Source organism: Crotalus tigris, unplaced genomic scaffold (genome assembly GCF_016545835.1).
Source record: "Crotalus tigris isolate CLP2741 ecotype Arizona unplaced genomic scaffold, ASM1654583v1 scf7180000024473.799607, whole genome shotgun sequence".
Classification (NCBI taxonomy): Eukaryota; Metazoa; Chordata; class Lepidosauria; order Squamata; family Viperidae; genus Crotalus; species Crotalus tigris.
The window spans coordinates 406,545-420,221 of record NW_024100644.1 but is presented as its reverse complement, the minus strand read 5'-3'; the positions used below and the strand labels follow the sequence as shown (position 1 = coordinate 420,221).

At 43.6% G+C, this 13,677-nt stretch overlaps 1 gene segment (V, D, J or C); it reads right to left on the bottom strand.

Annotated features, from left to right (window-relative positions):
* Positions 1-3,088: 3,088 nt before the first annotated feature.
* Positions 3,089-13,110, bottom strand: LOC120303678. The segment is given in 3 exon segments: positions 3,089-3,543; positions 4,596-4,609; positions 13,017-13,110. Coding segments are annotated over 3 exon segments (417 nt in total).
* Between the last annotated feature and the right edge of the window lie 567 nt (positions 13,111-13,677).

The window sequence follows — 13,677 nt, the reverse complement described above, 5'->3', positions numbered from 1 at the left end:
GCCACATTTGTGCATGCTGATTTTATTTTCCTGCCCTCCTCTTCCCACATGTCCATCCTGACTGAATGTGAAAAGGGTACCTCCTGGTATCCTGGTGCTAGTGATGAAAACTATATGGAGACATCTAATTCTCAAAGGCATTCTTATGTTCCAGGGGTGGAAGAGAAGCTGAGAACAAATGAACAAAGCTGAGAACAAATCAGATCACAGTAGGATTCAGTTATCGGTGTCCTGTATTGAAGCTGAGAGGAGGACATTTTTCAGTGTGTTATGTGATCGCTATCAAGTTGGTGGGGTTTTTTTGTGTTCTTTCATTTAGTGAGCTTGCAAAACGTAATAAAATTAAAGAAATGGTGCAAAGAGTTGACTGGTTTCCCAGAAAGTGATGTAAAATAGTATTATTAAGTGAACAAGGCTACAGTTATAAAGAAATTAGAAGAAAAAATGGTGGAAACTTAACCAAAGGTGGCATTTCTACTGTACACTTTTCCCAAAATGTTTCCACAATTTTGGCCACTACTGTACATGTTAGAGATACAACAGGAAAAGAACAGCACATCTGAGTTCAAGAAAGATGTTGTAACTTTTTTTCTCCTTTCATTGGCTCTTTTGAAAAAAACTCAAATGAACTAAATGCAGACCAAGATCATTTTTATTTTGGTTAATAGTTTTTATTTATTAATTAAGTATCTATAGCCTCTCATCTCAATCAATGACTCTGGGCAGCTGGCAATTCCATATTTTGCTACTTTGTGTGGTGTTTTGATCATTTGTGAGTTGCTCAGGGTTAAGTCACCAATATGGGCAGCCATAAAAATTGAAATAATAGTAATAATACCCATAGTAATCCCTCCGTGTGAAAAAAATCCTTTCATTTTCTTTGCATTTTAATCAAAGATTTGAAGAACATTTATACATTTATGCACTTAAATATGAGCCAGCAGTGTGCTGCAGCTGCCAAAAAGGCCAACACAGTGGTGGGCTTCATTAACAGAGGGATAGAATCAAGATCTCATGAAGTATTAATACTACTTTACAATGCCTTGGTAAGGCCACACTTGGAATACTGCATCCAGTTTTGGTCACCACAATGTAAAAAAGATGTTGAGACTCTAGAAAAAGTACAGAGAAGAACAACAAAGATGATTAGGGGACTGGATGCTAAAGCATATAAGGAAAGGTTGATGGAATTGGGTATGTCTAGTTTAATGAGGAGAAGGACGAGGGGGGACATGATAGCAGTCTTCCAATATCTCAGGGGCTGCCACAAAGAAGAGGGAGTCAAGCTATTTTCCAAGGTGCCTGAAGTCAGGACAGGAAGCAACAGATGGAAATTAATCAAGGAGAGAAGCAACCTAGGACTAAGGAGAAACTTCCTGACAACTAGAACAATTAACCAGTGGAACAACCTGCCTCCAGAAGCTGTGAATGCTCCAACACCGGAAGTTTTTAAGAAGAGACTGGACAGCCATTTGTCTGAAATGGTGTAGGGTTTCCTGCCTGAGCAGAGGGTTGGACTAGATAGCCTCCGAGGTCCCTTCCATCATCATCATCATCATCATTATTATTATTATTATTATTCCAGACAGTTTCTCTGGTGACAAACCAGGTTCATCATTTTATAAAAACTCTCAGCTTCATGGTCAAGACTGAAGACTCCTGAGATTCAAAATTTTCTTGAACTATTACAGAAATATTGCAAAATAATAATAATAAAAAAAACATTTCTCCAAAATGAAACAATATCTAATGATCCTTGCTTTATTCCCTTTCCCACTGTGGCTGGGTACATAGGCCATGGGGTTTGGTGTGACAAGATTGCCCTCCAGTGTCAAAAGTGAAGAGAAGAAACATCTTATCAATTATCTGAGGAGTTATTTTGGCAAAGATGCTTCTTCAATATCTGCATGGCAGTTTGGATATTTAGAAAGGTCATCTTAATATTTCATTTCCTACCTTATGTCACAGTACTAAAAAAAAGAATATTCCATTCCAGACTTCTTCTTTTTTATATAAAGGTTTTTATTGAGTTTTATAAGGTTGGGGAAGGGACCAGGATAGGGATTAAGGTTTGGGGTGGGATTAGGATTGGGGTTGGGACAGGATTGGGAACAACATTGGGGTTGCCCCCCAGTAACATTTTCAAGTTTTAGCAAACAGACTATTATTTGGGTACATATGTTCAGTTAACACTAATTAATATAATAGTAAATAGCTGTAGTGAATATGATAAAACAATAATCATAAACAGTATCAGATCGTCAATACATATCGTTCTTCTTACTAATATATATTCAAAATAACAGATCACGTTCATTTCTCACTAGTTTGTTTTCCTAACCATTGGTAAAAATTTATCTCATGTTTCTGAAGCCAGATCATCGGTGATAGCCAAATCTGGCCCTAAGTTCTGCCTCAATTTACCTTCCCAATAAGCAACCGAGTTGGAAGATCATTTAAAAGTAGTTTTTTAGGATATCTTGATAAAATGGGATCTCTCTCTCTCTCTCTTTCTCTCTCTCTCTCTCTGAAAAAGGATAGAGAGAACCCCAAGACCCATCTTATATTCCCTGTTAGAGTTAACACAACAAAGAAAATGCAGGAGGAAAGTTGATGGGGCAGGATAAAAGTAATCTCCCCTTTACATAGGGAATCAGTTACATGTAGTCAAACCTGTTACATATTTGCAACCTATACTATCACACATGTTCATTAAAATGAAGTCTGATGTCAGAAGGGGCATACATTGCAAGGCAAAAGATTGCTTGGAGTTCACAAAAGAGAAAAAAAAACAGACCTCAATTTGTAGTAACAAACTTTTTTTTTCTTATCTGGAGATAATCTCAAGCCTATTTATCAATTTAGGGATGTTAAAAGCTAATAAACCTGAACATCATTTTAAAAAAAGCGAAAATAAATCAAATGAAAATGCAAAGTAACTGTGTTAGTTAACAAATTACAAAATAAATAACTGTGTTAGTTAACAAATTACAAAATCCACATTAGGTTTACCCTCACCTGGTAAACAAGGAAGCTGAAACTGGAATTTTCAAGCCATTTTTATCATTTTTCAGTTTTGGTGGGTAAAGTCTCTAACTGGATTCCTAGAACAAAAGATTCCTAAAATTCTCAATGGATGGTGATCCATCCTTATTGACTAAACCAGGATCCACAATTGAATCAAGTTGCTGAGCGGCTCTGAGGAAAGGAAGGTTTTTGTCTGGCTTCAGATTCACTTCCCCTCACTGTGTCTCTAGCACAGTAATAGACAGCCGTGTCTTCAGCTTTGAGGCTGTTCATCTGCAGATACAGCTGGCTTTTGGCATTGTCTCTGGAGGTGGTGAAGCGTCCCCTCACTTTGTCTGAGTCGTAAATGCTAGATGAACTTGGATGTATCTCTGAAACCCATTCCAATCCTTTCCCTGGGGCCTGTCTCACCCATTCCATATAATAGCTGCTGAAGGTGAATCCAGAGGCTTGGCAGGAGAGGCGGAGGGACCCTCCAGGGCTTCTCACATCCCCTCCAGACTCCACCAACTGGACCTGTGACTGGACACCTAGGAAGAAAGATGTTTCATTGACATCTCCTGCACACAACAATAGGAATTGGAAGGAAATGCTGTAGAGAGGGAAGCCTCACCTCCAAGGAGTAGTAAGAACACCAACTTTGGCCACAGAGTCATTTTTTGATAGGAAAGCATTCAAGAAAGTGCACAAGCTTTGTGTCAATGGGTGTGGCCTGAAAGGGGCAACCTGCAAGCTTCTTTAATGGGGAGTTTGTGTCCTGATTTACATATCACTTTGGATAAAAGAGCCCCTCAAGACATTCAGTTATACATTTATTTACACACCAGAAGCATGCTTTTTAAATTGCATTATATATGGACAAAGGGACACAGATAGACAGACATACACATACAATCAAAGCAGGCATGCTTTGTTATTATGGTTCTTCACATGACGAGCCAGATGCTTAAACTTAATTTGGCATTTTTATCTACCTACTGTATCCTTTCATTTCCAGGCTTCTGCCATGATATTAAAGAACAATATTCCATTACATCTTTTTTCCAGAACATAAATCACCTTGTAAACAGGAAAGATGAAACAGATTTTCAAGCCATTTTCATCATCCTATATTTTCTTACAGCAAACTCTCTGATAGCCAGAATAAAAAATTCTGAAGTTCTCTCTAGACAGAGATCAATCCTCATTGACTAATCTAGTCAAATTGAAGAGCTGCTCTGAAGAAAGGAAGGTTTTTGCTAAGCTCCAGATTCATTTCCTCTCACTGTGTGTCTCGTACAGTAATAGACTGCCGTGTCTTCAGCTTTGAGGCTGTTCATTTGCAGATACATCTGGTTTTTGGCATTGTCCCTGGAGATGGTGAAGTGGCCCTTCACTTTGTCTGAGTAGTAAATAGTACCAGAAGTGTAGCTTATGTATGCCACCCATTCCAGGCCTTTTCCAGGAGCCTGTCTCACCCAGCTCATGCCATAGCTGCTGAAATCAAATCCAGAGGCTTGGCAGGAGAGACGGAGGGACCCTCCAGGTCTTCTCACATCCCCTCCAGACTCCACCAACTGAGATTGGACTTGAGAATGGACTCCTAAAAAGAAAATATTTTTTTTTAAATGAGATCTCCCGCTTAGAGGAGCAGAACATGGAAATAAACTGTATATGGGGAAATAATTACTTTGAGGACTACTAGTAAGGACACAAGATTGAGCCACATTTTCACTAGATGAATGGAGGGAATTGACAAGGGCCAAGAGAGAAAATAGCAAAAGGTTTATGTTCCTGGGTGTTTTCTGAAGAGGGAAACCATGGGGCTCCTTTAAAGGGGAAATGGTGCCTCGATTTACATATCTGTTGGGATAAAAGAGCCCTTGACAAACACACTTCTGTGAACATCACTTGCATGTGTATTTTGTAATTAACATTGCACCCCTAAGAAAAGGATTGGGAGCCATTTATATTTCTGTGAATTAACAGGTGGAAGGGCAAATTTATTGTGTATTAAATAAAAGAAAAACCTGAAAAATACACAAAATGTATTAGTATCTGTAGTTTTTTTAACTGTTTTATATGATAACTAAATATGATAATATGACCCTTTCACTTTGTTTCCGCTTCCAGTCCAAGGTTTGAAATACCTAGATAAGTTTTTTCTGATGGCTTAAATGCAAAATCTTTTAATAAAATTTCTCAGTTACACATTGAGTACTCCTACAATTTTCTTGAGCATGTTTCAAGGAATTATTATAGAAATAGAATAAAATAAAAATATCCGGTCTCCAAAACTGTTTTATATGTCCACTAAATAAGATAATACGATTCCTTCATTTTGTTTTTATTTCCCACCAAGATTTGAAAGACCTAGACAGTTTCTCTGGCGACCAAAACCAATAATCCACCATTATATATATATTTGTTTTCTGAGATTTTTGCAGGTGTTTGTATGTAGGTCTTCAGTTATTCAGATTTTCTCCCATGTAAAATTGGAAATGTCTTGGCGACGTTTCGACAAAGTCCTGAAGATGACAAATGGGACTTCATCAAAACGTTGCCAAGAAACTTCCAATTTTACGCAGGAGAAGACCCGAATAACCAAAGACCTACATATATATATCAGGCTCACTGTGAAGACTGTAGCCCACAGAGACGTGAAATTTTCTTGAGAACTTTTCATTGAATTAATACAAAAATATTTTTTTAAAAAATAATAATTATCAGTCCTCCAGAATGAGACAATATCTAATGACATTTGTTTTATGAATTGTGGGAAGATTTCCCGTGATTCGGGTCTCCAGCTGGGAAGCAGACCTTCAGCTCAGGCGGAAGAAATGATACAGAATAAAAAAAGATGCCAGAAATTAGATTTATTTACAGAAACCAGATGGAGTAATGGTACAGGGATGGTTTCTGGACTAGCTAGTAGTTTCCCAAGGTGTGCGGCCCTGTCCTTATACCATTCAAGTTATTGAGATTATGATTTGGCTTTTGAAAAAAAATGTTCATTTAATTCCATCTAGTTTGTGTCTGCATGGACCGGTAGCGATTAAAATTGTCCTTGGGAAGTATTTCTTTGTTCATGCAAATGTATTTCTCTATGTGGTTTATGTCTGTCTTGTTAGTGTTAGAAAAGTTCTACCTAGTGAGGTTGATGGATGTTGAGTCCGTTGCGAAATGGTAAGACACGAGAAGCAGTTGTAGTTCTCAGGAAACCTTTATTCTTCAGTTCAGTTTACATTGGAATATGGCGGCAATGCCCAACTCTCTCGGCCTCCTTTTATAGGCCTTTCCCGGGTCAATCTGCTACTTTTGGCACGCCAGCACCCCCGCATGCGCATACGTACTGGCGACAGCCTGTCTGGTCCCGGGCAGCTTGCACCTGCCCGGGACCGCCTGCAATGCCCCGAGCCTGCTTGCAAGGCTCAGGACATAACACCCCTTTCCCACGGGCTAAAACTACAACCAATGCCATAATAATACACAACCCACTCTTAGTACAATGCTCTGCTCCCCCAATGTTCGGAGTTCCCCCCGTTTCCATTGCCTTAGTGTTTCTACCCTTCTACTGGCTCTGTTTAGCCAATAGTGTTATGTAATCCTCTAAGTACTTAGGAGATTTCCTCGCTCTCTGTGACCTCCTAAGCTCTGGGTGTCTGACAGGTACCCCTTGACTGAGGGGTGATGTGTGCCTGTTCCCCTTGTTAAGCCTTGGTGACTCCCAAGGACTGTGCTCCAATGCCTGGCTTCTTGCTTGCCCACTGGGCTCGTCAGGCCAGGGCTTCTTCCAGTGTATGACCTGGTTGTCCTGCCTAGCTGTAGGCTCTCTGGCCCTTCTAAATGACTGTCACTGTTGGGCATTTCTGTAGAACTTCCTAGGTCCATCCAAGACCTGTCAGGAGGCTGTCTATCCCCTGAATCCCATTCTGTGTCCGGGCTTGTGTGGGGTTCAGTACTGTCCCAAAACTCAGTTGTCCCCTGAGTGTAGTCACAGGTGTTGTAGTCGGGATTTGGTTCCTCGACCACCCCCCTGTATGTTTGCCCCCTTCTAGGGACAGGGTTTAAGTCAGGCCAACTAGGAGGAGTGTGTGCCAGCTCTCTTGCAGGGAATGGATTGTTGGGATGCTCCCGGGGATTCTCTCTGACTGGAGTACTGAGTGATGCGGGTGAGAAGTGATCATGCCCCCGGGGTGACTCCCTGGCTGGAGTAGGCATTGATGCCTGGGTTCTAGTTGGGCTCCATGACTTCCTGTTGGGAGCAATTGTGGAATCTTGGGATGGGCTGATTGTGGCTTCCCCATTGATGATGGGCATCATTCCATGCCCCTCCCTTTGCCCAAAGGGCTCCCCCTCCCCCCTGGAAAAGACTCAGGGGTCTCAGCGGGAAGAGCCGAGGTGGCACAGCAGTTAGAGTGCAGTACTGCAGGCCACTTTAGCTGACTGTGTTCAGCAGGTCAGCGGTTCAAATCTCACCGGCTCAAGATTGACTCAGCCTTCCATCCTTCCGAGGTAGGTAAAATGAGGACCCAGATTGTTGGGGGCAATGTAAAATATATATACATTGCTTACTGGTGTACACCGCTTAGAGAGTGCTTGCACTTAAAGCGGTATATAAGTCTCATAAATAAATAAATAAATAAATAAGGTCCCGTCTAGGGCGAAGTTGGTCAATGTGCCGATGCAGGACACGACCGTTGTCCAGGGATACCTCATAGGATAGAGGACCTGTGACCCTGGATATAGATGCGGGGACGCATGTATGACCAGGCCCGTAGTTACGAGTCCAAACCGGGGCACCCACAAGTAGTTGCCTAGGTGCCCTGGGGTGTGAGGCAGAAGGAGGCAGTCTATCCGGATGCAACCGGTCAAGCTTGGTAGTCAGTTTGCGCCCCCAATGAAGTTCAGCTGGGCTTCTCCCTGTAGAAGTGGACGGTGTAGTGCGATAAGAAAGGAGGAAGTCAGCCAACCTGTGATGCCAGTCCCCGTAGGTGAGCTTCTTCAAGGCGTCCTTGGTGATGCGAACCATGCGTTCAGCATACTGTTGGTGGATGGGTGGAAAGGTGCAGAAGTGGCATGACGAATCATGTTAGCCTGCAAGAAAGCTTGGAATTCGGAGGAAGTGAATTGAGGGCCGTTGTCAGACACAATGACGTCTGGGAGCCCGTGTGCAGCAAAAATCCCCCTCAGTACCTGAATAGTCTTTGCAGTGGTGGTGGAAGAGACAGGTACAACCTCAAGCCATTTGGAATGGCTGTCAACGAGGACCAAGAAGAATTGACCCTGAAAGGGCCCAGCGTAGTCAATGTGCACCATAGACCATGGAGACTGTGTTTCCTCCCATCTATGCACAGGAGGCATTTGGGGCATTTCAGGGTGTGAGCGTTGACAAAGGTGGCAAGCATGCACCTTAGCTTCTATGTCTTTGTCTACACCAGGCCACCACAAGTGGCTGCGTGCAAGAGCCTTCATTCGAACAATGCCAGGATGACCCTCGTGGAGGGAATCTAAGACCCTAGTCCTCATTGAGGTGGGGATGACAACTCTGTTTCCCCAAAGCAGACAACCCTGAGAGGTGGACAACTCATTCCTTTTAGACCAGAAACTCTGAAACTCAGGACTAGGACAGTGCTCAGGCCATCCAGACAAAACCCAAGAAAGAACATGTGAAAGTGTGTGATCTGTGCCTGATTCAGCGGCTACATCCCTGGCATTCAAAGGGGACTCGGGCAAGGCTTGAATGGAGAGAATATTGATGGCTGGCGCGGGGTCAGCCTCTATTACCGGCAGGGGTAATCTACTGAGGCCATCAGCATGGCCCATTTCCTTCCCAGGCTTGTGAAGTAGGGAAAAATCATATGCAGACAAAAAGATAGACCACCTGAGCATCCTGGGGGAGATGATTTGGGGAGTCTGTTTACGTGTGGTAAACAGTCCCAGCAAAGGCTTATGGTCAGTGAAGACCGTGAAAAATCATGGAATTTTTTAATTCCTGCAACGACAGCTAAGGCCTCCCTGTCTATCTGAGCGTAGTTGCGCTCAGCAGAAGACAATGTTCTGGAGTAATATGCAACAGGAACCTGAGTTCCATCAGATCTGAGGTGGCTCAGAACAGCATCTACCCCATAAGGGGAAGCATCACAAGCGATGCACACAGGAAGGGACTCATTGAAGTGAGCAAGTACACTGTTAGAAGTGAGCAAGGCCTTGACCTCATTGAAACGAGCCTCATGTGTTTGTGACCACTGCCACACTGCCTGTTTATCTAATAGCCTGTGAAGAGGCTCAGCTACACTAGCCTTGTGTGGAAGAAAGGAATTGTAGAAATTCAGAAGGCCCAGAAAAGCCTGTAGTTCGGCCTTAGACTTTGGTCTAGGGGCTTGCATAATGGCTTTTAGTTTGGATTCAGCAGGATGAATCCCAGCAGCATCAATTTTGAACCCCAGAAACTCAGTAGAAGGCACCCCAATTTTACATTTGTCCTTCTTGAGTTTGAGTCCCGTTTTCCTGAACCTTAATAGGACAGCCCTTAGCCTTTCAGCTAGAATGTGTGTGGAGTCTTCTGCAATTAAGACATCATCAAAATAGGGGCAAACCCCTGGTATACCCCGTAGTGTGTTTTCCGTTACGCTTTGGAAAATCCCAGGAGCGACATTTACTCCAAATTGAAGTCTCTTTAACTTGAAAGCCCCTCTGTGGGTCACAATAGTCTGAGCTATGGCAGCGTCATCATCAACAGGCAGCTGTTGATATGCTTGAGCTAGGTCAAGCTTTGCAAAAAAGCGCCCCCCCTTGAGGGAGGCCAGGATATGACTGACCACAGGAACAGGATAGGCATGTTGCTGCAATGCCTTATTTAGAGTGCATTTGTAATCAGCACAGATGCGAATGTCCCCATTTGCCTTAAGAGGCATGACAATGGGGGTCTCCCATGGACTGGAGTCAACTGGTTCTAGAATTCCTTGTTGGATCAGTTTATCCAATTCAGTGTCAATATTACTCTTTAAAGCAAAAGGGACCCTTCTTGCTTTAATTCTAATGGGAGTGACAGTGGGGTCTAGCTTTAAGGACACAGGAGCTCCTTTGAACGTGCCCAGCTGGGGGCTGAAAACATCTGCAAATTCTTTGCAGACTTCCTGTAGGTCGAGCATTTGTAGGCTGTTGAGCCCTGTGACGTGTATTCCCAAGGCCTCAAACCAATCGAGTCCTATGAGACTCGTTCGTTCACCCCCTACTACTAATATGTCTAGTGGACCTTCAAAATCCTTATACTGTACGTTAAGGGTGGCCTCCCCCTTAACACACACTCTGGAGTTTTGAAAGTCTGTTAACACAATATCAGAAGGCCTCAGCTTGGCCTGAGTTCCACTACCAGAACAAATCTTCCTAAAAGTGTGCATAGAAATGATCGATAGTGCGGACCCCGTGTCCAGTTCCATAGTTAATGAAACCCCTTGTAGCTTCACCTTAAGCGACAGCTTTTTCTTGATGGGCTTGTGTGTGCCTGTCCTGTAGATGCTTCTTCGTGAAGCGCAAAACCCCACCCTATTCTGGCTGGGGACCCTGGTACCTTTCAGGCGCAATTCTTCCTGAGGTTGTACCTTCTGGCAGCCCAGGCACACAGCTGCAATGTGTCCTTGTTTTCCGCACGCCCGGCAGATAGCGGAGCGGAACTTGCAGTCGGCTCTCTTGTGGCGACCTCCACAACCGATGCACTTGGGAAGAGCTGAAGAGCTTCCTCTTGGTTTTCCTTCCTTTGTGGGGTGGAGACGGTCCACTTCCTCATCCGGATCCTCCTCGGAGTTCCTTTGGACTTCTTCCTGGTGCACGGATGCAGCATCTGGGCTGTTCCTGATCGGCCGCATGTTCTTGATGGCGCCGCCCGCTGCTTCTTCTGCGGTGACCTCTCTCAAGGCATCTTGGAAGGACAAGTCCTCCTTGGCGAAAAGTCTCTGTTGCAACTCTCGATGCCTTAGCCCGCATACGAACCGGTCCCTCAATCGTTCTTCGAGGTCCTTGAACTAACAATGTCTGGCGGCTTTCCTCAGTGCGGTGATGTACTCCTTGACTGATTCTCTGGGTCATTGATCCCTCTGCTCGAAGGTGTGGCACCACGCGATGACGGACATCTTAGGTTGGAAGTGCTCCTTCAGTAACTTCTTTAGATCTGCGTAGCTGACAGACTCTAAAGGAACAGGTGCTGCGAGGTTCTCAGTGATTTCGAAGGCGTCTTGACCGCAAACGCACAGCAGGGTGGCAGCCTTCAAGCTCTCTTCCCTCACCTGGTTCACTTTGAGGTAGTTTTCCACCCTGGCTGCGTAGGACTCCCACCTCTCTGGATGTGAGACATCGAATTCCGAAAGCCTTCCAATCTTTGCCATTTTTGTATCAGGAAGGGTCTATCAGCCAGCCTACCCCCGAATGCACGCTGGATTGGCGGGTAGCTGCCGAGTCAACGCCGTTCCTGCCGCTCCGGACTCACTCGGGTAAGCTTACACCTTCTCTTTTCCGATGTAAGGCAATCCCACCTTCGTCGCCAGTGTTGAGTCCGTCGCGAAATGGTAAGACACGAGAAGCAGTTGTAGTTCTCAGGAAATCTTTATTCTTCAGTTCAGCTTACATTGGAATATGGCGGCAATGCCCAACTCTCTCGGCCTCCTTTTATAGGCCTTTCCTGAGTCAATCTGCTACTTTTGGCGCGCCAGCACCCGCGCATGCGCACACGTACTGGCGACACCCTGTCTGGTCCCGGGAAGCTTGCACCTGCCCGGGACCGCCTGCAATGCCCCGAGCCTGCTTGCAAGGCTCAGGACATAACAATGGATTTAATTGTTTTCTAAGACACGTGTTTCTTTTAGTTTGGCAGTTTGCCCAGAATTGCTCAGGGCGGGGAAGGAAGAATGAGAGACAGGGGAAAAACAACCCTTTATTTTCGACTTTAAAGTTTGGTTTGGCTTATCCCTTAAATGGTTCTTTTCCTGAGGTGTCCCCCATCCTTCCTGGGTTCATCTACATCTGTGATGCCAGGTTTATGGGTTTGGGTTTCCTTTGTAATATTTAATTGTAAAATTTCTTTTTCCAAAGGAAATTGTTTCAGGGTTTGGACTAATTCTGATGCCCCAAGTATTTCTTTTGGGTGCTCATGGGTAGCTATCTGTGACCCCACCACATGCATCCACAGTGGGATTTTATGCTACAACATTGCCCCCTAGTGTCATTAATGAGGAGGGGGAGCATGTTCCTAATTCTCCAAGGAGAATTAGGTGTTTCCTCAATTTGAGAATGGCAGTTTGGATATTTATAAGGTTCACCCTGAGGTTTCATTTCCAGGCTTCTGCCATGATATTAAAGAACAATATTCCATTCCATGTTTTTTTTTCCAGAACATAAATCACCTTGTAAACAGGAAGATGAAACAGACTTTCAAGCCATTTTCATCATCCTATATTTTCTTACAGCAAACTCTCTGATGCCCAGAATAAAACATTCTGAAGTTCTCTCTAGACAGAGATCAATCCTCAATGACTAATCTAGTCAAATTGAAGAGCTGCTCTGAAGAAAAGAAGGTTTTTTCCAAGTTCCAGATTCACTTCCTCTCACTGTGTGTCTCGTACAGTAATAGATTGCCGTGTCTTCAGCTTTGAGGCTGTTCATTTGCAGATACAGCTGGCTTTTGGCATTGTCCCTGGAGACGGTGAAGCGGCCCTTCACTTTGTCTGAGTAGTCAATAATACCAGAAGCGGAGCTTATGTATGCCACCCATTCCAGGCCTTTTCCAGGAGCCTGTCTCACCCAGCTCATGCCATAGCTGCTGAAATCAAATCCAGAGACTTGGCAGGAGAGACGGAGGGACCCTCCAGGTCTTCTCACATCCCCTCCAGACTCCACCAACTGAGATTGGACTTGAGACTGGACTCCTAAAAAGAAAATATATATATTTTTAAATGAGATCTCCTCCTTGGAGGAGCAGAACGTGGAAATAAACTGTATGTGGGGGAAATAATTACCTTTGAGGACTACTAGTAAGGACACAAGGTTGAGCCACATTTTCACTGAATGAATGGAGGGAATTGACAAGAGACAAGAGAGAAAATTGCACAAGGTTTGTGTTCCTGGGTGTTGTCTGAAGAGGGAAACCATGGGGCTCCTTTAAAGGGGAAATGGTGCCTCGATTTACATATCTGTTGGGATAAAAGAGCCCTTGACAAACACACTTCTGTGAACGTCACTTGCATGTGCATTTTGTAATTAACATTGCACCCCTAAGAAAAGGATTGGGAGCCATTTATATTTATGTGAATTAACAGTTGGAAGGGCAAATTTATTGTGTATTAAATAAAAGAAAAGCCTGAAAAACACACAAAATGTATTAGTATCTGTAGTTTTTTTAACTGTTTTATATGATAACTAAATATGATAATATGACCCTTTCACTTTGTTTCCACTTCCAGTCCAAGGTTTGAAATACCTAGATAAGTTTTTTCTGGTGGCTTAAATGCAAAATCTTTTAATAAAATTTCTAAGTTACACATTGAGTACTCCCTCTTCACACTGCAATTCTGCCCTTAAAGGTTGCTCCAAAAAGTTTATAAACCCTGCTTCTCCCGCAAATTCAGGAACCAATACTTGTGAAACTTCCTTGACCTTCTTCTGTTGATCCTTTTCTTT